General features: G+C 45.0%; 4 protein-coding genes and 1 long non-coding RNA gene across 10 annotated transcripts in view; 3 read left to right on the top strand and 2 right to left on the bottom strand.

Annotated features, from left to right (window-relative positions):
- Positions 1 to 4,180, top strand: part of fam222ba (family with sequence similarity 222 member Ba) — a 30,336-nt gene extending 26,156 nt beyond the window's left edge. For all 4 annotated transcript variants that reach the window (XM_086131673.1, XM_086131677.1, XM_086131676.1 and 1 more), the window contains one exon: positions 394 to 4,180. In XM_086131673.1, the coding sequence (XP_085987799.1) occupies positions 394 to 2,108 (1,715 nt within the window). In that variant the 3' untranslated portion in view covers positions 2,109 to 4,180. The remainder of the gene's footprint in view (positions 1 to 393) is intronic.
- Positions 4,181 to 4,498: 318 nt separating this feature from the next.
- On the bottom strand, positions 4,499 to 16,344 carry trpv1 (transient receptor potential cation channel, subfamily V, member 1). The gene is made up of 16 exons (XM_086131672.1): positions 16,079 to 16,344; positions 13,619 to 13,843; positions 12,483 to 12,640; positions 12,238 to 12,390; positions 11,215 to 11,352; positions 10,775 to 11,076; positions 10,241 to 10,417; positions 10,018 to 10,173; positions 9,846 to 9,941; positions 9,686 to 9,756; positions 9,094 to 9,259; positions 8,944 to 9,010; positions 7,837 to 8,162; positions 7,647 to 7,768; positions 5,615 to 5,736; positions 4,499 to 4,700 (listed from the first exon to the last, which is right to left on the bottom strand). Exons 2-16 carry the CDS (start codon positions 13,825 to 13,827, stop codon positions 4,621 to 4,623), a joined length of 2,343 nt encoding a protein of 780 aa, XP_085987798.1. The 5' UTR covers positions 13,828 to 13,843; positions 16,079 to 16,344; the 3' UTR covers positions 4,499 to 4,620.
- Positions 12,278 to 18,526, top strand: LOC147193600 (uncharacterized). Its single transcript, XR_015103104.1, has 3 exons — positions 12,278 to 12,392; positions 12,520 to 12,680; positions 18,420 to 18,526. It is a non-coding gene; the product is annotated as an uncharacterized LOC147193600 (long non-coding RNA).
- shpk (sedoheptulokinase) lies at positions 18,104 to 22,230 on the bottom strand. Its single transcript, XM_086131680.1, has 7 exons — positions 21,887 to 22,230; positions 21,674 to 21,815; positions 21,068 to 21,224; positions 20,556 to 20,708; positions 20,229 to 20,404; positions 19,667 to 19,867; positions 18,104 to 18,833 (listed from the first exon to the last, which is right to left on the bottom strand). Exons 1-7 carry the CDS (start codon positions 22,022 to 22,024, stop codon positions 18,406 to 18,408), a joined length of 1,395 nt encoding a protein of 464 aa, XP_085987806.1. The 5' UTR covers positions 22,025 to 22,230; the 3' UTR covers positions 18,104 to 18,405.
- Positions 21,583 to 24,605, top strand: emc6 (ER membrane protein complex subunit 6). Of its 3 annotated transcripts, XM_086131690.1 has the most exons (3): positions 21,583 to 21,620; positions 21,716 to 21,865; positions 23,916 to 24,605. In XM_086131690.1, the coding sequence occupies exon 3, from the start codon at positions 23,948 to 23,950 to the stop codon at positions 24,278 to 24,280; it is 333 nt and encodes a 110-aa protein (XP_085987816.1). In that variant the 5' UTR covers positions 21,583 to 21,620; positions 21,716 to 21,865; positions 23,916 to 23,947; the 3' UTR covers positions 24,281 to 24,605. The 3 variants fall into 3 exon arrangements, with proteins under 3 accessions (XP_085987816.1, XP_085987815.1, XP_085987813.1); XM_086131689.1 differs by lacking the exons at positions 21,583 to 21,620; positions 21,716 to 21,865 and adding an exon at positions 22,291 to 22,481; XM_086131687.1 differs by lacking the exons at positions 21,583 to 21,620; positions 21,716 to 21,865 and adding an exon at positions 22,503 to 23,510.
- The last annotated feature ends 48 nt before the right edge of the window (positions 24,606 to 24,653 follow it).

Below are 24,653 nucleotides of genomic sequence, written 5' to 3'. Positions count from 1 at the left end.
CAGATCAGAGCCTGTGTCTGATTACTCGTCTGCTGTCATGTCGCGCTCGTCGCGTTGTTTATCTTTTTCCCCGACGCAGCCACGGGTGAGCGTCATTGCCACATAGCCACTTTTTTACCTCAGCCCCAAAGAGGTTATTTTTCACCCGCATCTGTTGCTTTGTTTGTTCGACACACGGGTATGGATGACACCAAAAGTACCAGGGCGGTTCTCATTATAAGGGGATGTCCTTTAAGATGTGGGATGGGGATTATGTGATTGAACACGATGGATTTGTCGTTGCGGCTCGTGACCCATCATCAGATTGTGATCTTTTCCACCAAAGAATTCTACTTAAATAACAGTGTTTCCAGTCAATAATATTTTTCCGACCTCTCTTTTTTTCCGTTATAGGGGACACCACACAAAGGATGAGATCCACTCCTTTCCCAACCCCTGCAGAATTGGATGCCTATGCTAAAAAAGTTGCCAACAACCCCCTCACCATCAAAATCTTCCCCAACAGCGTCAAGGTCCCACAACGGAATCACGTCCGGCGTACCGTCAACGGACTGGACACATCGGGCCAGCGCTATAGTCCTTACCCTTCCTCTCAGGCCAGCGCTAAGACTGGCCTCCTCGCCATTGTCAAGGTGCCCGCCGTCAAGGGCATCCTCAAAGATTCCGCCGGCGGCCGAGCGCGCCTGCACCCCGAAGTCATCATGAACCACCTGAGGGGCCCTTACCAAGTGACTTCGACCAGCACTTTAAACCACCGACACCCGACTCTGCCCAACCTTCCCCAACCTCAGCAGAGCTTAGCCCTGCAACCCCACGACGCACCTCAGACTCTACAGATGCCACTGACGCAGCAGCAGAGCCTCAGACGTGCTCTCCCTGTGGCCCAGCACTCTCAGGGCCCACCTAGACTGCAGACTGTCTCTCAGCACCAAGCCCTCGGCCACCCGCAGGTCCCCTCCACCGTCCTCCTTCAGCAGCCGCAGCAGCAGCAGCACCTTCTGCAGCAGCTGCCCGGCCTGCAGGGGAGCAGAGAGCTGCCGGATGGCGACGCACCACCTAACGTGACCGTCTCTACCTCAACCATTCCACTCCCGATGGCCATGGGGCTGCACCAGGGCCACCAGCCAGACCTGAGCACCATCGTGCACCAGATCAACCAGTTCTGCCAAGCCCGGGCCCAAGGTGCCGGATCAGCCTCCATGTGCGAGGGCCAGATCGCCAACCCCAGCCCCATCAGTCGCAACCTACTCATCAGCGCTTGCTCCAGGGTGTCCATGCACAACAACTCCGCTGCTGCCGCTGCTGCTGCCGCCGCCGCCTCCGCCGCCGGCTTCCCCCCGCACAACTGCATCCACGGCCCTCAAGAGAAAATCATCATCCAGGCGGGAGCCCACCCTTTACCCAGCATGACCATGAACCACTTGCCTTCCAACCACACGGATCTCAAGCAGCAACAGCACCCTCAACAGCATCTGCACCCAAAAGCCAATCAGCAGCTGCAACCGAACACACCACAACAGAAGATGCGCTCTTGGAATCCGCATCAGTTGACCCACGTGCCCCATATTCCCAATGGCTGCAAGCAGCCTACCAGAGAAGCCACCTTCCACTTGAAGGGACTGGCCTACCCCGCAGAGATGTGCGTGGGGCAGCCGTACATGCTGAAGCCCCCTATAGAGAGGCCCACCCCGTCTCCGCCCGTCAACCACAATGGCATGACGGGCCCCGTGGCGCACTACCCCAACGGTCACTACTTCCAGTCCCACATTTGGAACAGCAGCATCCTTCCCACACCCAACAGTGACAGCTCCGGGTCTCAGGACGTAGCCATGCCATTCCACGGGGCGGGCCCGGGGGGCTGCACCGCACTTGAATGTGGGCCCCCGGGGGCTCCCCATTACAGGCTACCGGCGAGCTCCTCCACCTCCTCTGCCCAGACTAATCTGATGCAAACCACAGATTACATGGGTGGGGACTTCCAGACGCCCTACTTCCGCGATCAGAATCTCGGGTTAATGGGCAAGATGCACAGGCCCCCTGTGAGCAGGGTGGGGCCGGAGGTCGGGGATGGGAGAAGCGCTCTCATTCAGCATCCAGGGTACAGATAAGCTATGGCCTTGTCTCCGCAAGTTATCAGCCCCCCCCCCCCCATCACCCCTTTTGTTTAGTCTTAAGAAAACACATGATAACTTGACAATACTGCTAATCTTAAAAAGGGTAAACAAATATATTTAATTCATGAAGAACAGTACTTTTCTTTTTTTTTCCTTTTTTTGATCAGTCTTGCAAGTGATCAATTGTTTTTTTTCTCTCTCTCTTTGTTTTGGGGTTTGCGAATGCTTCTACCTGGACCATTTAGGAATCATGTTACTGAATTTTTTTTTCTTCCCCCCCGCACTTCTGCTGTGTGTCATTCCTGCTTTTTGCTCCACTGTACATGCGTGTGCCTGGGTCTCGACAGATCCTGTGTTAGTTCCACGTGACGCGTATTGCAAGGGTTTCTCAAGTGCAAATAATTCCTCGCCGAAAAAAAAAAAAAAGCGGCAACACCTATTGTCGGATGTGCCGCGAGAAACTTCTGACTCCGACCTGTCAAGTAGACAAGGAAAATACTTTTCCCGTGCGTAATAATCTTGTTTGAAACAGCAGCCGGAAACGTGTGTATAAGTATGCAGAGCTTTTACTATTTTGAGATGTCGATATTTATTTGTGTAATAGGACTATTGAAACTTGATTCCTTCCCGTCGCGTACAGACGAACGCAATCGGCTTGTTTGTAACAAAGCAAGGACCCCCGCAGGGAGAGTGCGCGTTGCCATGGCGATGGGCTCTGTCCTGCTACAAATGCTGCAATGAATTCAGGTGTTTTTCAAAAGCCCTGCGGCCGGGCCGGGAAGGCCTCGGCTGCGAGGTTGGGAAAAGTTTCGAGCAGAAAGGTCATAAGCGCTAAAAGACGGCCTGAGTCAAACGAAGACGGCGCTCGGCGAAAATGAGAGCACTCCCTACAGATTGGGTAGAAAACACAATACAGTATTCACATTCCTCCTACTATGCGTGGATGGAGTACACTGGATGCCCCCCCACCCCTCAAAAAATATATATCTACAATAATTAAAAAACAACTGACATCATCTCGATTCAGAAGACAGTTGGAGTTAAAAAACACTCCCTTTCCAAAAGTCTTGTTGCCGTTTATGTTGAGCGCTGCGTAAACGGAGCCATTTTCGTTCGCAACGCATTATTCCGTAAACCCTGACAAATGTATTACTTGAATGTGGAGCTGATCGGTGTTCAAGGCGATACAATCGATGTGAGTACAAAGTGTTACTAAATGTCACGTGGGGTCGAACCTCGCGCGGTCGAATCCCGAGTGAAAAGTGTGTTTGCTACTGATTGTGATGTGAAGACCAAATTGATCACTTGCAAGATGACACGGACAGAAAAAAAGCAGACTTTTTTTTTTTTTACGTTGGAACAGCAAACGCATTGTTTATTTTATTGTACACTGGCTTACCTACTAGACTACTGTAACATTTAAACTTTAATGATTGTGTGAGTGTTGACAGCTTGTGTGGGTGTGTGCGTGTGTGTGTGTGTTTGGGCGCGCGCACATGTGGTTGTGTGTCTCTGTGTGTTTGGTCACCATTGCGCCCATGTTTTGTTCACCTGCAAACCCCTAAAAAGCCTTAATTGTTTGGTCCTTGGACTTTCCTTGAGCATGGTTTTAATGAAAACCCCCAAATAATAATAAGAAGGAAAATGGTAAGAAGACACAGCGCATTTTGGGGGGGGGGGTTAAATTTCATTCCCCCCTGTTTTTTTATTTTCTATTGACTAGACAGAGCAATTTCTTAGACATTTGTTATGGGACGCAAGAGAAGGAATGATGTTAATGATACTATGTTTTTAGCAATGTGTAGTTACTGAGCTGTAACCCCCCCCCCCCCCCCCCCCCAGTTTCAAAGCTTCAGTTTTGCAGTTGTGACTATTTATAATACTTGATTTGCTTGTTATTTAAGTCCCCCCCCCCCCCCCGTTCTGTTGCTGTGAAAAGGAAGAAGGTCCATAGCCTATCTTTTTGTCATTTGAAGACCGATAAGAAGCAAGCAAAGCGCGTGAGAGTTGTGCTACTCTTTTTGTAATATTGTAATAATAAAATAAAGTTCTAATTTATGCTTTTGCATGGGTCTGAGACAATGCTTGGACTATACAGTGCGTTCCTTTGCAAACAGGAACAGCGGCATAACATAAATAGACAGGTACCCGCACTGAGTTCTGAGCACCAAATGTGATGTTTGTCACACTAATTGCCGCAGCAATCTCACACCGTTTGATTCAGTCCCGCCACCTCCAAATAGCAACAGGAAGTCGGAGCGAGAGTGTGCGAGATTAAGCTTGCCTGGCTGTGATGAAAAAGAACTTGTATCAAGGCTGGAATTAGGACCTTTGTGATTCACTACTGATAACGGCCCTTTTCGTGCTACTCAAACCAAGACTGATGCAAGTGGGGTTTTTTTTCTTTATGTGCATTGTTGCATGCAAACTAAAACACAAGCTCCTATTTTACAGAAATTTCCTTTCAAAATCAACTCGCATTTGCTATTCAGTCCGTTTCCCGTGTTCACACTGGAAAGTTGCTCATCTCTGTGGACTTGGGTCCTCCTCGCCTGATCTCTCCAAATAAGCCTCTCCAGCTCCTCCCTGTGGAACCGAAAAGAAAATCAAGGGGATGAAGCGACTCATGATCATGTCAGTGTTTCCCAATTTGTATTGAGCTAGGGCAGGGATGGGCAAACATTTTGGCTCGGGGGGCCGCATTGACTTTTAAAATTTGACAGAAGGGCCAGGTCAGCACGAGCTATGGTACATTAAAAACAAAAACTGCATTTGTTGACAGTCCATATCAAACATCAACAGAACAAAAGCATGAAAGTACGGTATTAATATACTTTTTTTAAATGACAAAAGTGTTGTTGATGACCTATTTTAGCCTGTGCATCGCTGCAGATGGGTTGTGATCAGACCAGTAGAAGTAGAGCGATGCAGAGGTACTAGGTGGTCGAAAAGATTGCCCCGCCCCCCCGTGTTCTGCAACTTCAAGTCAATGCGCCACCTGCCGGTGAAATGCCTGTCATTACAAGTCCAATTGAAATGAATGCAATCATTCACATCGAATCTTAATTGTGGACCAACCTTCGGCGGACCGGATTAAAAAGACCAACGGGCCGGATTCGGCCCGCGGGCCGTAGTTTGCCCACCACTGAGCTAGCGCATATATTTGACCTTTGAAACAAAATGTCACCCAAAAACGGATTTATTTTCGTCTCAAAGTATTCACTAATGTACTTGGTGTGAAATATGGGTCTTCATGCTTGAACACAAAAGGTGTTCATCCTGCGACTCTATTCCGTCGTATGAATAGCAACAGATGGATCCACACGTTAGTTGGACCTTTTGCCATCTACTTGAAGGGCATTTAATTGCCCTTCATTCATTTCAGTGGCAGAGATAAGTGGGGGAGGGGGAAAGATACACTCTTAGAAGTTCATTTTTGGGCCAATCGAGTGAAATAATTGTGCCACTAGTTGGGAATCACTGATGTATTTATTTATTACCTGTGTTTGTCCGAATCGGCGCGTCGTCTGGCGTGAGCTGTCGCCTTCGATCCCAGTAGCCGGGCTCCTCGTGGACATTGCCCAGGTGGATGTTCCATTTGTTCCAGTTGACTTCCTCCACTCTGCCACGACAGGAGGAAACATGCTCTAATTAGAGGTCAGTTGTTGTTCAAGATGACTGCAGCGTCACAAGATGCAAGCCTCTTTTAATTTTCAACATTGATTGACACCTCATTGCCTGCAACAGCTTAACGCGTGACTCAAGTGAGGGCAGCATCGAGAGCAAGTGGTTAGCGGTTCTTGACGGTTCTGAAGTTGGGTGTTCAATCTCAATTGAGGCCAGTTGCTCCCCCCCCCCCCCACACACACACACACTGATGGAAAACACAGGAGTTGACCCAATATTTAGCTTAAAATATATGAAATAAAAATCAAACAATACAGCAATAGTAAAACAAAATTAGATTTAGGGAAACAATAGGGGGGGGGCTGAAGATAACCATATTGCTAGATTGGCTTTGTATCTCATGGTGCTTCTCCACAAGGGGGCGCACCTTCCCCATATAAACACCAACGATCGCCAGCCAATAATCATGTTCCATGCTCGGCATTTTTTTTTTCTAAACAGAGATCTCCTTTTTTTTTTTTTTTTTTTTTAACTGTCACTGTCCTGGGGACCTCACCCCACCAGGAACAGACTGCTCTCCGCCCGTCTCCTCCACCAACATGGGAAGATCACAGTTATTGTCGCCTATAGTCCCAACAGGCGTCACTCCAGATGAGACAAAGGACAATTTTTGTGATGAGCTAGAAGATGCCATCCAGGCAGCCCCCACCCATGAGATCGTCATTGTGCTCACCGATGCCAACGCCACACTCTTCAACCCAAGACCACACCCTCCCGGCTGTAACAGGCCCATTTTTCATCGACAACACCACCAATGATAAAGGCCAGCGACTATACAATCGATGCAGAGCCACCGACCTCTGCATTGCCGATACATGGTTTCCCCGTAAGCGGATCCATCACTGGACCTGGTACAGCCCTGATGGAAAAACGAAGAAAGCAATTGACCACATCCTTGTTTCCCTCAGCAACTGCCGTGTCTACAGAGGTGTACAACTTGGCATCACGCTCCTCTCCATTCCCTGTAAACTTTTCACCCGCATTCTCCGAACTCTACCTGCAACCAGAAGCAGACGCCGCCAACAACAAGCCGGATTCATGCCCAACCGTTCCACCATCGAACACATCTCTGCTCTCTGACTCCTGATAGAAAAGGCTCGGGAGTTCAGAAAGGATCGGCACTTATTCATTGCTTTCTTTGACCTCAAGGCTGCTTTTGACACAGTGGACCACGGGTCCCTCTGGAACATCTTAAAATCCCTCGGAGTCCCAACCAAGATCACCACACTCTTCAAACAACTGTACCAGGGTGCGGAAAGTTGTTTACGTGTGAATGGCCAAGAGTGTCTACAATGCCTCAGTCATCTCCGTCCTCCTGTACGGCTCCGAAACCTGGCCACTGAATAACACTCTTGTGGCCAATCTTGATGGCTTTGTCTCCAGGGCCCTCAGGAGGATTGAAGGCATCTCGTGGACCGAGCACATCACAAATCAGACTCTAAAGACACAAAACAAAACAGCCACCAGCCTCCCGTCGGTGCTGGTATGGCCTGCGGTGAGTGCGAGGTATGGCCATGTCATCCGCCTGCCCCAGGAACACCCATCCCGCACCATCTTGGCCTTCAACCCCCAGCAAACTGGCTGGAGATGACCCAGAGGTACCCCCCCCCCCCCCCCCCCCCGCACTCGCTGGCTTGATGTAATAGCCCTGGACCTTGGGCCCTGCAATGTGACCCTGGAACAAGGTCAACAGCTTGCCCACAACATACAGATGGAGAGACCTGGTTGCAATGGTTGGCTCTAAGCGCCATGAAGTGCAAGAGGACTAAAGAAAAAAAGAAACCGCGGTCTGAAATGAATTCACTTTGGCATTCAAGGTTCTCTCCATCACAGTCAAAAGCTGACCTGAAACAGCGGCGGCAGTCTTGGTCAGAAGGCGTGCCCAGATTTTTGTCCACCCCACAGCGAAGTCTCTTCCTCACAAACAACGGCAACCTTTTCTCCATGTCCAGGATGGTGATTGCCCTCTGACAAAACGAAACAAAACGAAACCTGTCAAATCAAAGCTGCTGAGGCCGCGTACGGTATGGCCGACCTGTAGCTTCCAGATGCTAGCGCTCTCCGTGGTGATCTTCTCCACCGTGCGGTTCATGAGGGCAATGAGCATGTTCAGCAGCAGGATGTAAGTGAGGATGATGTAAAAGATGAGCAGCACGTAGAAGACCTCTTTGTACTGGTAGTGCTCGGTGAACTCCATGTCACCCATGCCGATGGTAAACTTGAAGAGCTGCAGCGTGGTGTAGGAGATGTTGCGGAAGGTGGGTTTGATGCACTCGGAGTCGGGGTCAAGCGGTCCGAAGAGGCGGCCCCTCTTATCAGTGGTGTTTCTCACAGGGGGCTCAATGAGCAGCGTGACCACGGCTGTGACACATGATATCAACACACAACCTCAAAAAATACTTGGCTCTCCAAGTATGACCAATATTTACTCTTTCAATGCTAGCCATTTTTTTAGAGAACCTACAGGTATCTATTGAGATGCTTGTAAATTTAGAGCATTCGGACTGATTCTTCAAAGCTCACAGAATGTTGTAGTTTATGTAAACACAAACTTCCAAATGTAAGAATGGAATCTATTACAAACTTATTCCATTTTCTTTTAGTAATCAGCTGTAGATGGTTGAGTTTCACCCAAATCATTTTTTGGACCCAAAAATGCCGAAAACAAGCAATTTGTCAAAAAGGTAGATGAAGTTTTATGCTAATAGTTTCTGCTTTAGTAACGGCCTCAAACATCTGAAGAGTCCTTTTCTTCTCTGAGATAACAACAAGGAAATTGTGCTTTTGATGGCAAAATAATGTCTTTTAAATATTCCCCAAAGTACGAATTTGACAAACTTTACAAACTATTTGCACTGTATTTAGTACTAGTAGTAGTATTCAGTCGTGTGTGTGTGGGCGCATGCGTGCTTAATAAATAAAATAGAGTTTGCCAAGATATTTCTCCTCTCATTCCAATTTTAAAAAGTTGATTGTCAATTTCCGTCACCGGTGCTCCTCACTATGATTCCCATTGACAACATTTCACTTCAGCGGCGCTCAGAGTTAAATTACAGTCGAATAAAAAGCCTAAGTGCTCAACAAAACAAAGGTTTGATTCCTAAAAAGAAAATGTCTGGAAGGGTACCGGGAATGGGCCTACCTGCTGAGAATCCAAAGAGAAAGACGACATAGACAAATAGAAAGCGCAGGATATCGCTGAGGATCATCTGCAAGGAGGAAATAAGCCGTTAGCGCCTCAAAGATCCAAAATTGCTTGCAGAGGGAACTTGTGGTATCGCGCTTGATGTACCGTCTGTATCATGACGCTGTAGATGCCCATGTGTTTGCTGCCCCTAGCGAAGTAGAGCAGGTTGACCCAGCTGAGAGCAAGACATAGCACCAGGAAGCCCAGGTATTCTTGTCTCCCAAAGATATAAAGGCCGGCTGCGGTCAGGAAAAGGACAGCCTGCAAAAAGCTGTAAAAGATCACAGAATGGACTAGAGCATCCAAAAAAAAAACAAACCTATCCATCCATCCATTAGCTGATTTGCTTTTTTGTGACATTCTGCTCGGTGGTGTGCCACACAATTTTTCTCATGTAAAACAAGAGCCTTGGCTCAATGAATTTTGTCAAATGCATAAGAGCACCGCCCATCTGTTTGTCGTCCTCCATGAACCAGGAAGTAGCTTGCTAACGACCAAGCAAACATGATGCTCCACAAGTCTTTCGTGTAGATACTGTTTGAATGAAACTGCATCAGACCTGTGATTGACTGCCAACCAGTCTAAAGACGAACCCTGCCGAAGTCAGTCAAGCCTCGCAGAAAATAGATGGATGGAACGTATGTGACCATTCGTAAACGATCACGCGGGCCATCTGCATTGGATCAGTGTTACTTACAAAAGAATATCATAATATCCATCAATCAGCAAGGTCTGCAGCTTTGGTCGTTTCCTCTTCAGATCTAGTAACTACATATCAAATCTTGATTATATAAATGGCTACGGTGCCATATGTAAAAGAAAAGCAGAAGAGATTGGACAGAGGGAATGGTACGTACCCCCATGACAAAGAAATAGCAGTTTGCCACCGTTATTAGTAGCTGTCCTGAAATATACAGGTAACCTGTAGCGCTGTGGTCCAGGGGGAACGGTGTCTGAAGACAACAAAAATGTTAGCATGAGCGCAGTTGGGTGACCAAGATTGAGACCACAACAGTCCCCAGCAGCCACCTTTCCATCCTTCTTGTTGTAGGCTACCGCTGTGAAGATGACCAGGTACCCAAAGTAGACCAGAAAGTTGAGACAAAATATTCGGCCCGCAAACCTCTTCCACTTGTCTTCCAGCAGTTGGCGCAAAGGTTCTGTCTGGAGCATCTCATGGCGGTTCTGGGAGCAGACACAAAACATTTAACGGCAATCTAGACTCATGTGAGACTGATTCACAGGGACTCACAGGGATGTCACTGCCATAGACGAGTATTTCCAGGGCCGACTTGTTGTCCGCCGAGTCCACTGAGGCCAAGTCGTACAAGGAGCTCTGGACCGGCCCGTAAACCCACTCGGTGAATTTACGAGACAAATGTTTGGTATGCCTCTCCTGGAACTCGCGCTGCAGGATGTGTGCGAAAAGCTGCAAAAGAGGAACGCAGTTCAATACTGTAACTTTCGGCAGTATGTTGTTGCATTTATCGTTTTCAATACAATTCTGTACATTTGTATCTCGTCAATTACTTTTTATTTATTTATTTTTTACTGATTATAGTATTTTATTGAATTACTCCTACTACCGGCAAAATACCGTATTTTTTTTGTTGATCCAGTCAGTCGCATTTATTTTATTTTTTACAATATCTGGATGTGGACCGATAATTATGATGCTATTTATTTTTATAAAATATAATTCTTTTCAATTTAGAAATGTATAAATGAAATACATATCTACAAAATTATGCACTCAATCATGTTTTATCGCGCTTTCGAGCCTTACCCCACTTTTTCCAGTCTTGGCAGCCAGTTTGAGAGGCGTCAGGCCGTTGTTGTTTTCAATCTCTTCCAAGTTGAGTTTGGGCCTCAGCCGCGCCGTGGTGGTCAGGATGTGGTCGTACATGCTGGTGATGAATAACTCCGTGTTCTCCTTCGTGTTGTCAGCCACCACCACCAGGGCGTGTAGCACCGTGTTGCCTTGAGAGTCGGGTGCGTTCGCATAGGCCTGCTGGAACTCGTTGTCCAAGAGGTACTCCACCACGTCTGGCTGGTTCGTGCACGCTGCCAGGGACAGAGGGAGCTCACCTGGAGACCGAAAAGAAGATTGTGCTATCATTCTTGGGGTATGGTGACAAAAGCATGAACTGGGAAGGGATTGGAAATAAGTGTTACAAATGGATGCTACAGGTTACAGTTAGCATGACAATTCTCTTGTGCACTCACCAAAGTAGAAATTGGGGCCTTCATGTGGCTGAAAGAATTTCCCAGAGGCTTTGGCATGGACGTCCGCTCCTTTGCTGAGCAGAAGCTTGACGTAGCTCAGACTCCTCCGCTCAATTGCGATGTGCAGTGCCGTCTGCCCTGTTTGTTCATATCGAGACGAATGAACAACTTTGTATGAGTTTTAAGATTGTGGTTGTAGTTGGTTTCCAGTCCCTGTAGTCGGTGTAGTGCAGGGGTCGGCAACCCAAAATGTTGAAAAAGCCATGTAGGACAAAAAAACCAAAAATGTCTGGAGCCGCAAAAAAATAAAAGCCTTCTATAAAACTTACAATGAAGGAACCACATGCTGTATGTATGTAGGAGACTGGACTGTCTCAGAATTGTTTATGTTATTCATTCCTTTATTGTGTGTTCACAAACGCCCCCATAGAATTTATTTCGTGATTTCCTCGCTTGATTTTTTTGTTTTGGTGCATTATATTCGCTTTTCTGAGTGTCAGTGAAGTCATCATGAATTTCCATGTTCCGGAGGCTGTCTTTGAACGCCTCTCGAGTTGAACGAGAAGAGAAGGCACGGTGTCGGACACAGACGTGTCTGTGTTTGTCGAGACTGTTAAAAGCATAAATAACGTGTACGTTTTAAAAAAACCAACACCACAGCTCTCCTTTTTCGGAGCTGCAACATGTATCTATATCTATTTGAGCTATATTAGCCTACTATCAAACGCTTTTTCCATTTTCAAACATTTTTTATAAAGCTCCAGGGAGCCACTAGATGTCGCTAAAGAGCTGCACGCGGCTCTGGAGCCGCGTGTTGCCGACCCCAGGTGTAGTGCGACACTGACTTCGTCGCAGGCAGCATTGGCTCAGTTCCCACTCAGTGATTGTGTAAATATGCATGTGAATGACTGTCTGTCTCTGTTTGTGCCAAGTGACATGGCAACCAGCCCAGGGTGTTGTCCATCTTTTACCCAAAGTCACCTGGGATGGCATCCAGCTGCCCTTATTTAACTCCCAACTTACCTTTATAGTAACGTTCGGTGTAAGCTGCGTTGACAAACTCTTTCAGGTCGCCCGTCCTCTCTGAGATGTCCAATAATAAGTCAACGGTCGGATTCTCGCCGCCTTGGAGGTGCAGGAGGGCCTTCATCAGGGCAGTTTTACCGTACGACTGATCTGTAAGTGTCAAGCAATCAATCAATCGCACACACATTTTCTTCATAGTCTTGTCTGGTCTGTCATATTTTAAAAAAAATCGTTACACGCACACAGAGAGTCAGTGAGTTTCTTCATATTTTGGTGCAGGTACTGGGATAGGCCGTCCAATTTCCTGATATCGCCGCTGGCCGCCGCTTCAAACAGCCTATCGATGTCAAACGTCTGACTGTCTCGCTTGCTGTTATCCTGATCCACACCCCGGATCTCCCTGCAAATCAAACACGTTGGAATAGAAACGGCAACGTCAGGTTTGCAAGTTTCTATTTTTTTATGATTCTGGGTTAGAGAGACTATTTTATGTTATTCTTGTGCGTCAGAGGTGAATGTGCATTGTTTTGTGTGAGAGGTTTTTGTGGGGTGTGAATTTTTGTGGCGAGTATGGGTATTACGTGTGAGGGTTTTGTTGCATGGGATACGTTTTTCTGTGTCTGTAGGAGGTTTTTGGTGTGTGGAAGTATTTTTTGTTTTTTGAGGTATTTACCTGTATGTGTGTGTCGTTTTTTTATCCTCATGTGATGTTTGTGTTGTGTGAGTGGTTTTTGATGTTTTTGTGAGACGTTTCTTTGCGAAATGTTGTGTTTGAGCGTTTTTGTTTCATGTTTTGTTCTTATTGAGTGTGAAACGTTTAACTATGCACGTTTTTTAGGTAATTGTGAGACCTTGTTGTAACATGTGGCAGTTTTTTTTGTTAGCATTAGTGTGTGAAAGGTTTTTCCAGTGAGTACAAGAGATTTGTGTTATGTGAGAGTTTTTTTGTGTTTACTGTGAGAGGTTTCTTAGTGAGATCTGAAACAGTTTTTGATCTGTGAGGCCCTTTTTGGGAAGCGACGTTTTTTGTGGGTGAAAGTTTTTGCTTTTGACGAGATGTGTGTGAGATGTTTAGGTATTTGTTGACTGTGATATTTTTTTTTGTTCAGTTAGATTTTTTTTTTGTGTGTATTTGCGAGAGCTTTTTGTTACGAATTCTTGGTGAGTAGAAAGGTTGCATCCATTTTTTTTGTTGAGTGTGAGGTTTTCTGTTGTATGATTTTTTTTCATTGTGTGACATTTCAATGTGAGAGAGTTTTCTTTTGACCCATGCGAGTTTTTTTCGTAGTGTGTAACAAGTTCTTTGTTGTGGGCGAGAGGTTTCTGAGTGAAGTTCGAGTTAAGCTTTTAGATGCACGGACAGGAAGGAAAGTCTCACTTGTCAAAATTGAGATTGAATCGTATTTGAGGTTTGGTGTCCTCCATTTCCTCCTGGTAGTCCGTGTCCATGGGGGCTTTGGGTGCCTCGTGGCCCGCACTTAAAACAGACCCTAGAACATCTTGTTTTGGCGACTTGTGTCGACATTTCTCGGCCTCTGTCCTGTCGTCAGCCTCCAGAGAGAAGGCGTACTTTTCGGACTTCTTCATATCCGCACCCAGATGTCTGCAACCATCGTAAAGGAAAAAGCTTTCAAATGAAAGTGTTGAGGTGGTGGTCGAGGGATGATTCATGATAAGCTTGTTTATACAGTTATGTGCATTTTAAACACAGAGATTACAGACAGGTGATGAGGTCTTCTGCAAAGTGAGGATGGGATCAAATTCATGCATAAAACAATAACGTCTGATGATATTTTCATTCGGCGGCAGTTGGCCGAAACGTTAACAAATCCGTCTCACAGTTCTGAGGTCTGGGGTTTGAATCTGGGCTCCTGCTTTCATATGTGGCGTTAGCACGTGCTCCCCATGCTTGTGTGGAGTTTCTCTGACTACTGTACTCTACCCCCACCACATGCACTGTCACCCCTTCTGGTGGCAATGAATTTATCCATCCATCCATCCATCCATTTTCTAAACCACTTATCCTTGCAATGGTCAGGGGTGTGCTAGAGCCTCTCCAGGCTGTCTTCGGGCAGTAGGCGGGGTCCACCCTGAACCGGTTGCCAGCCAAACACAGGGCACACATAGACAAACAACCATTAGCGCTCACACCTATTCTCAATTATGGACTATTTAGAGCATTCCATTAACCTGTCCTGCATGTAATTGGAATGTGGGAGGAAACCGGAGTACCCCCAGGAAACCCACGCAGGCACAGGGAGAACATGCAAACTCCACACAGGAAGACCATGGGCCGGAATCAAACCCATTACCTCCACACTGTGAGGCGACATGCTAACCAGTTGAACACCGTGACGCTCCCCTGCCCCCCCCCCCCCCGCCAAAACAAACATAAGTGAAGCTAATGAAAAGGGATTATTTATCTAAACGTGCCTTGCGACTTACTGGCGACCATTTGATGGTGTAGGCCGCCTCTTGCCTGAAATCAGATCTGATTGGCAGCAGCAATGGCAAAAGTGGGTACACACTCACTTCATTAGGAACAAATGCACCATCCTGATTAAACATTCAGCTTTTACAAGTGTATCAAGAGACCCCGTACAAATTAACTCATTCAATACCAGCCAATTCTAGACCAAGTCTGAAAAGACGTTTAAAAACGTCTTTGGGAGTGAATGAGTTAATGGATACACTCTTACAGCATGTACGTGACCTTCAAACATCCATTTTCCATGATGCTCGTCCTCTTTAGATTTGTTGATAGTTTGCACCGCCGAGCCAGTTTACATCACTGTACTCGATAGTTTCCTATGTTGCGTGTACATTTGCATACTTTCAGACTGTTCAATGAAAATAATAAAACGGGAGAGAAATACATTCTCTGCTCTTCTTAACAAAGTCTGAGAAGTTGAATTGTATTTGTGGAATGCGGACAAAAGCGCACACAGTGAAGTTACCATGACCACAGATCACCTCAGCAGTAGACATGTGATGTTTGCCTTCCACTGCTTAACAAAGAGTTTGTTTATGTATTTAAAAAAAAAAACATCTTCATGACTGCAGCACACATTGTGTGCTGAGGTCATGAAGATGTGTGCTGAGGACATAGCCTTCCTTATACAATCTATCATAATTAATGGGGGTGGGGACTGCAAATTCCCAGGACAAGTTAAAAAATGTATTATTTTCACCCAAAAAAGCATTATGTAAACGATAATGGGAAGTGATATTCTTGTTCCCATTTTCTGTTTTAAAATGGGGGAATAGATGACTCAGCATGGAAACTGAGAGATGCATTAAGAGGAACGTGATAGCGGGTAAGATTTAAATGGAGCAAAGCGATTAAAACGTAATGGAATTTGCATTTGTATTCATTCATTCATAAACCATAAATAGACCACGGACAGAATTTGCTTTGCTTGACTCACTGTCGTGTGTGGGCAAAAGCACTTTGCGAACGCTCTGGGTGGAGATAAATATAAATGGAATCAATTGTACTTTTTCAATCGACTTACGACATCTGTAATTAAATGTTACTTTACAGCACTCACTTTTCAACACAAAAACACGACCACAGTCCATGTCGATGTGTAAGGATCACAAGTTGGGGTGGGGGGGATAACGTCCGGAAAACAACAGAAATGATCATACAGCCCGGAGACAGCTGGTATAGGCTCCAGCACCCCCGCGACCCTAGAGGGAATCAAGCGGTTCGGAAAATGAATGAATGAATGAATGCTTCCCTCTGATGTCGCGATTTCCTTTGAAATCCAAAGAAACAATTTGAAAAATCGTGGGGGAGAAAATAAAAATAACAATAATCTGTGAATTGACTCACCAACACAAGGGATCTGAGATTCAACTTCCAGATAGATGATCGTTTTCCTCACATAAAAAAATAACACAATGAGATCACCGTTTGGTCTGCTGCAGACGGTTTGGGGCGGGCATTGTGTCCGAAGATGCTCGCTTAACATAACACGGACAAGAAGAGTGTGAGGAGGGGAGGGTGTGGGGGGAATGACCCGCCCTGGAGAATATCAGAGTACATTAGTGTGGAGCTGTAAGTGCTTGAAATGAGGATGTATTGACTAGCTGTGCACAAGCCCACGCACATACATCAAATCTGACTTTGGCTGAAGAACACACACACACACACACACACACACACATACACTTACACGTTCCACAGAAAACAAAACTAACCTACCTACACCCCAAAATTGAAAAGGGGCACTATTTTCAAGATAATCCTACAGTATGATTTAACATGATAAAAATTGTCCATGAACTTGATTATCTATTAGTCGGCAATTAATCTGGTACACTCGTTACTCACCTAAACGAGGTCCTGATGAAAATGGCTACAGAGCCAGTTTGATGAAGTGTGAAAAATGATTGTAATTAAAATGAAGATGTCCTTTTGGAGTATCCAACTGATCAGGTTGGAAACTCTACAAATTCCGATTCAAACGATGAGAGGCTGGGTCTTTAGAAGGAATTAATGCAGAAAATTTTCTTGCACGACAAAAATATTCCTTTTCATCTGTCCATAGTAAAATGTAAACATTTGGCTGGTTCCAAAAGAATCCTGTTAGTCTTGCCCAAAAATTTTAAAACAGAAACAATTATTTATTCTGGCACCGTCACTGATTGTACTCAAACCTTTGAGACGCAAGGGGAAAAAAAGAGCCACCACGAGGCGATCCGTTTTTTTCAGATTGGGGGTGTGGTGAACATCACCAATGATGACCTCAGTGGCACCTTCCAGATGCTTTGATGTCCCACCTACAAATGTCTATCACTCTCTCTCTCTCCATATATATGTGTATGTATGTATGTGTATATATATATATATATATATATGCACCAAAAAATATGAAATGTACAAATGTTTTTTTTTTGTGTGTGTGTTACATATTACAATTCATATCGAAGCATCTAGCCGTTTTAATCGAAATGTTAGGTCCTTCCTTCTCCTATAACATTTATAAGCCATGGTTTCCTTTTTAGCCTATTCTGGTTCAAATTACTGTGTGTTTAGTTTCACTTCAACGTGTCTGTGTTTGCGTTGCATGTGGGATGATCACTGGTCCCGTGATCACTGTGTGATATTTTTGGCCATGCAGTACAGGCTCACTCAGTGTGGCAACCGGCTACTTCCTGTTGTCTTTGAGACATTACTGTAGTTACAACAGAATTCCCCAGTCATTGTACCACAACAATTGGCACTTGGACTGAAAGTCGTCATTCAGGATAACAGCGAGGAAACATTGACAACTGGAGGAATGTAACAATGCTAAATGCAAAGCGAATTGAAATTGTCTTTGAGCGTTTGCAATCGCACTCACATGATTTAAAAAATTGGAATAAGGTGATAAATATTAGATCCCACTTTGGGAGGGATTGAATTTATCTCTCGAGCCTTCTCTGGGTCATTGAGAGGTTCACTGGCCATCTGAAAGCAGGCATGTGAGGGTGACTTTTTAAGCAGTTCGATGATACTTTGAGGCTGCTCCCTTCCTTTTTCCTCATCATCAGCCTCCATTGTCTAGCTTGGACTAGCTCGATGAAGTGGCGCTCATTTTGTGCGTCTTCGCCTTTGAATTGATGGCACCAAGACTTTATCGCCTTCTGATCAAGTCTTTCCATTTGTCATTTTGTAAACCATTCCAGTTCTGATGCAGCTCTAGAAACTTGTCTCTTGACATCTTCTGAAAATTCTATTTGCCCATGATGGGGAGATTAAAATGTACAAAGTTAATTCTTTTGTGCACAGCTGTTCATCACATAGGGAGCAGCCAATCAGTGGGAGTTGTAGAGATCAAATACTTATTTCACAAAATAAACAAAACCATTTTTTATATCGCTTTTTAATGCATTTTTCATTGATTATCTGTCAAATGCCATAATCAATATACAGTACAAGCAATCAATATACAGTAAACTGATGAGAAACAAGGTGCCATTCAAATGTGCCATGACAAGCAATGCTCGAGAACGAATAGAATACCATAGTTGCTTTTGTCCTTTAATCCATAAAAATAGAACCCAAGCTATTTATTAAAAAAAGCAGAATAAGACACTTGCCAGCAAAATGTGTAAGGCAGGCACTTGGTTCATTGAACTATTCCTTTGTCATCTTCAAGAAGCGACTCAAATTTGTCATTTCACCACAGGAGAAGCGCCATCGGTCGATCCGAGTCGGTCGCAGAGGACTAAAGCAACGCCAACAGCAGAGTCAGCATTCTGTCCATATACGACCGATTGAGGAAACACTCTCTCCACTTCCTGTCTAAGCACCTCATTCCGCGCAAGGGCGCTCCCGCTACCCACTATACTGTTGATGCCCGCCTGCCGCAGGCGCTCAGGGGGCATCATGGAGGCCAGGTTCTCCAGGATCCCGCGGCACAGCGCTCTGGTCACGTGACCGAGAGAGAGATTACAGGCGGAGATGTTGGTCACTTGAGCCAGAGCGAAAGGGTCGTGCCTCTCTCCCAGAATGGTCGGACTCACTGTGAGGTCGCTGCTGTCTTGCTCCAGAGCACAACCGATCATCTTTTCATATAAAGACTGCTCGCTCAGCTCCACGCCTGCAATGGAGACGAAGTGGAATTGTTACAAGGGCAATCAGGCAATTGACCATCCTTTTCGAATACAGTGAAACTCCTCTACAACAAAATCATGTTTGCAGCAAGAAAATTTTCACAACAGGGGGTTTTTCACTGTAGCAAATTTGATCTCAGATGTAAACACACACACAAACGTATGTGTACACGCATACACAAACGTATGTGTACTCTTTATTTTTATTCCAATAGTGCATAAGTATGAGCATACACTTTTTTGACACTTCATATTGTCAGTGTAGAAAGAAAAAAAGGGAAAGAAATTGCGAAATTTACGATCAGCATTCACTTTCACTTACATCAATTTCTTGGATAATGTCTTTTATTTTACTTCCTCCGTCTTTCATTTTGATCACTTTTACCCTCTCTTCCAGCATCAGAGCTCTTCTTGTCTTAGCTGCTTGACATCCAAAGGTCCGTTTTGTCGCCATTTTAGCAATGCAATGTTCTTGCTGCGGCTGAAACTAACAATAACAAATACTTCCTGGACTACTGCGCATGTGTAAACCACTGTGGTGGTTGCTGTTGCCATTTCCGAACGAAGCAGTAGAGGTCGCTGTTGGATTAGACTTCGTTGTAGGGAATCTCGTCGCGAGGCAAGAGGAGAGAAAAAGATTTCGTATAACGCAACAGGGGATTCTTTCGTTGTATGGAAAGTGGGAATGGTGTTAATGCATGAAGATTTTTTCCACACTAGGGGGTATTTTCGCCCATGTAGGTTTCATTGTCGAGGAGTTTCACTGTACACCACCACAGAAATGCATGCGTGGGATAACATGAACAATAAAAGTACACACCAAGTTCTTTCATCCAGCCAGTCAACATTTCTACAAACGTGGCGAGCACATTGCCGCCGTTGAGTGACGCCGCCACCGCCAAGTATGACGAGCCAAAGTACGGGAAGAAGGCAATAGAGGATTCGGGCTGTGGTGAGTCGGGAGGTTTGAAGTCAGCTGGCATGGCGAAGGTCAGTTGGGCTGAGGTGCTTATGTTAAGAACTAGGAAGTTAAGGGCATAAAACGTGCACATTTGTGAGTTGGGGTTAAAACAAATGTTGATGACTTCACGTGCAAGGAACAATGAAGCCAGTTTTTACAAAGTAGATTGAGTGTATGCAGTGCAGGTATTCCCAACCTGTGGTGTGAGATTAAAAATGTAGAGATGTTGGTTAAGATGATAAAAATGAGTATGTACAGTATGTGCCCAGCTTTAGAGGATCCATGTGCGCCAATCTTCGTTCTGTTACACAACTCCAAGATTTTCATGACAAAACCTGACAAAATGTGTTGGAGCATGGCCGATGTGACCTTTCAGAAATTGATTCACTGGACAACAGAAAGAGAAGACTACTTCTTTCACCTGCATCTGTCTGTGCACTCAAACAGGAGTACACAGAGCACTGGAAGTCTCCTAGGGCGGCCCCTACTGGCGTGCCAGCGGGAATGCCATGCCAGTCAGAGCGCGTGTGACCCGCCAGCTCACCAGAGGGGACACACTGAGGAAGCAGGTGCAAAGGGAAGCCGGCGCCATTGAGACTAGAAGATGCACACACACAAAAACACAACTGTTGTGTCACACTATCAGTTTGAACAGAATGCCATGCATTTAGTACTTAAGTTAGACTTAATATTCAGAAAGCTCACACACCGTTAGCACATAAATCAACAATACAACCCGTTTACATACATGTCCACGTTCCACTGTCCGGCGGATGTGTTGTAGAAACCCCAGCTGGCTGCATTCTGAGGTGTCATGAGACATCGGTCTAACCCACACAGCATGGATACCACATAGTCCTGAATGGTGCCGGCGACAGTGAAGTCCTTTAGGAACTCGGGCCTGCAGAAGAATCACGCTCATATTTACACCTTACAAGAGAGCCATAATTACATTGACGTACTGTATGGTCAGGTCCTTAAATAGTGGGACACTGACGCAATTCACATTGTTTTGGCTCTAAACACCCCAACACTACATTTGAAATGAAACAAAACGAGGTGTGCTTAAACTGCTGACTCCTTACTTTTATTTGAGGGTATTTCGAGCCAAAATGGATGAACACTTTAGGAATCACAGAAGTATTTGAAAGTACATTTTGTTTGTTTCATTTCAAATCCATTGAGGTGGTGTTTAGAGCCAAAATGATGAGAATTGTGTCCCAATATTTATGGCCCTGAGTGTATGTGTGTTTTGCTCACCTGTGTTTCATGTACCAAAAAATGGTCGCACAGCCGAAGCCTGTGGCCACGCTGAGGTGCGAGTTTGGTTTTGGAAGGGAGGACAGGAAGCTATTGCTGCAGCGGCCATCTTGCCAGGTGATCAACTGACTGAGGTCCCCTCTGGACCAATCGCAACCTGCAAGCAATGAAATGTTCATACTTTAGAATCCGTCCGAACTAATATTGCTTTTCACTTTTGTATTAATACAAAGACATCCCTGGCACTCCCACTAATATATTTTGTTGCAAGACAATAGAAACGTGATCCCAGTCCCTGATTAATTAGTACAGTATTGTAAAATTGTAATGCAGTGTACTAGTGTTATTTCATGAATAACCAAACAACAGCTTTCCGTGATATCCCGTGGCAGTACATATACTGAACAACCATCCTCTATATTAGAATATTAAATAGCATATAAGTCATAATAACTGTAATTAATTGTATTAAACCCCTTCAGAGGCCAAAAACGGAATGGTGGTAACACAGCGTGCCTGTCATCGTATTCTAACACTGCGCCAAGCACCAACCGTAAGCTACACCGAGAAAATATAGGACTGGCGAAAAAAAGACAACGTGTTTACCACTCTTTGCATTCCAAAACAAAACCCCGTGCATCTGTCCAGATACCCCAATGCTGCACACATGTTGCAGCTTGTCCTTGGATAGCAGCCCGACGCACCGGTTGAGAGTGTCCAGAATACGCGCGGTATCCTGCTCCTTGGCCTGGATATCGGTGACACAGATGTTTACGGCGGATGTTTTTTAGGTCACTTGTGAGTATGTCGATCACTTACCTTTATCCCGTTTGAATCGGCTATGTCAGAGGCAGTTGCCAAACTCTGGCTTGCAGTGACACTCTTTGAATCGCTTTCTAATAAAACTGCTTTAATCGATGTGGTGCCCACATCTAAACCCAGAATGTACGAAGGCATAGTGACGGTCACACACGACCCTCAGGCAACAGATCAACACACTCTTCTTCTTCGATGTTTGACCCAGTAACAACACAAGTGTACAGTATTACTGCACCCACCTGGGGCGACTCGTTCAGTAGGTCATTCTCATAAAAATATTTGCGTAGGAAATCCTACATATTTTTAAAAAACATGTATTTTTCTTCAATTAACAATATACCTGCTGCCTACACAAACTCATTTGTGATGACGGTAGGTACTTTTTCCAGTTCCCACAATGCACTGCGACTAGCATGGACGGGAACTGACTGGCAAGGACTCCAACTCCTGATTGATAAAAATGAAGGTGGCTTTACCTCACCAATTTTGCTAACATCGCTCGCAGCAGTTCCGCGTTCAAGTTGACTAAGTCATATTTTACACACGATGCATCTGTGATTGAGCTGTAAGGAGCCGAGAAGCCGTTTACCCTCCGGTAAGAATCATAGTTAGCATTAGCATGAACACGGCGTTAGCACGGTGGCGCTAGTGATCCTAGATTGCATGTTAAAAGACAGGGTAAAGTCACACACCGCTGGTGTCACCTGTTTTACGACAAATATTTTTTGGTCTGTCATTTCATGTCAGGATTACACATGACTGTGGTACTTTACGTTGATCAGGTATTCATCTGTCTATTTATATATAGTATACTGTATAGCGACCCATCGACGTATCAAACCGATGCACTGTCCTTTATAGTCAAAAACAAAATTTCTTCCAATACACGGTTGTAGATTGCAACAGCTGTACGGTGTCTGTAAAAGAAATTGGCAGCCCTGTTCAAATGCTCTCTTACTGACCACGTAAAGGGGTCAAGATGAATCGTTTCAAAAATCCCTCCCCAGTCACGTGACCTGTCAATTGTACAACTCAACTGGGGAAAAAAAACTAAAATCGGAGAGGGTGTCCACACCCTCTTGTAGCTGTGGATGTGGCTATGTTCGGAATTAACCAAGCACATGCAAATGCATGTTAAATGGGAGTGAGTACACACCCGACACCATCGAATGCCTTTGATGGACCCAAAATAAAGATGATGTAGTAGTAGCCTTTCATTACATTATTGTAGTCACTCTTGCAGCACATGACAGTCCACAGAGAGCTCTCGTTGAAAGGCAGAGATGGGAAATCCAGCTGCAGAAAGTACAATCCCTGCCACGAACCAGCTGGTTTATTTGACAGTTGGGTTGAAGCACCTGTGGCTAAAGCCACACTGTGGGAGTAATTTTACTTTCTGGCCCTGGATTTCACTGTTGAAAGGTAGGAGAAGGGTACAAATCAAATTCCTAGGCTCTATTTATGTTGTGGAACGCAGTGAATACAGTCACCATCAAGTGGGGGCAATATGGCACAGCTCAGAACTGGATGTCTCTCCAAAATTGAATAAAAGATGAGAAGCAAATAAATCAAGGAGGCTGCCAAGAGGTCGGAGTTTGTCCTCTTCATATGTCTGAGCCATGGGGTAAGTTGACAAGACTGACGCTTCATCTTAGAAAGAAAACAAGTCCAACTTCATTGTGCAAAAACACACTTGAATTACCCTAACTGGCCAAACCAAGGTTGGATTTTTGGGCCATAATAATCATAATGTTTTACACAAACACAACACTGCTAATCACCAAAAGAACACCACACCAATATGAAAGCAAGTTCTTGAACATTTTTTATTTTCCCCAGTTTTTCAATGTCTCTATCATTTGAATTGAACAAAGGATAGGGTCACATTTAGGGTGGAAAAAGTTTAGAAATGATTTAGCCTCATCTCGTTTTTTGACAGGACAAAAACATTTTTGAATAACGGTATTTTTTTATGTCACTGCATTGAATTTTCTTTGCAAAATGTAAACGCATTGTGCATTCTTTGCAGAATCTTGCCGTGACCGTACGACCACAGCCAAGATGGCAGCCGTCATAGCCAAACGAGAAGGGCCGCAGTTCATCAGCGAAGTGGCCATGAGGGGCAATGCCGCTGTCCTGGACTACTGCCGCACCTCCGTGTCAGCGCTGTCCGGGGCTACCGCCGGTATCCTGGGCCTGACGGGACTGTATGGCTTCATTTTTTACTTTTTGTCCTCCTTCCTCCTGTCTTTGCTGCTCATTCTCAAGGCCGGACGACGATGGAACAAGTGCTTTAAATCCAGACGGCTCCTCTTCACCGGGGGCCTGGTTGGAGGTCTTTTCACCTACGTCCTCTTCTGGACTTTCCTCTATGGAATGGTGCACGTGTACTAAAATAACCCGCATTCTCCTTAAACTAATTGCATTTTGTTTGAGCTGTAGATGAGCCAAAAATAGATTTTAATGTTATTCCATTATGACCTGCTGACACGACATTTTGTCCTTTCTCCTCACACACTCAACAATGCCTTTTAATAACTCCAGGCCTCACCTGATTTATGATACTACCCAGGATTATTATTTGGATGTAGTCTAACAGACAGTAGCACATCATATCCTAAACAAGGTGCAACTATTTGTTGTTGCACTTTTCTGTATAGTCCTGAAGTTCAATACAAAGAAATGTGATTACTGATTGGAATAAATACCTCTGTACTTATCTGCATCTGTCCAATCTTTTTTTTTTTTTTTTTGCTTTACTTGCCAC

This window comes from Hippocampus guttulatus, chromosome 15 (genome assembly GCF_054856545.1).
Source record: "Hippocampus guttulatus isolate MCC_2025c chromosome 15, RoL_Hgut_1.0, whole genome shotgun sequence".
NCBI classification, from domain to species: Eukaryota; Metazoa; Chordata; class Actinopteri; order Syngnathiformes; family Syngnathidae; genus Hippocampus; species Hippocampus guttulatus.
The sequence above is the reverse complement of the archived record's forward strand: the minus strand, read 5'-3'. Positions and strand labels throughout refer to the sequence as shown.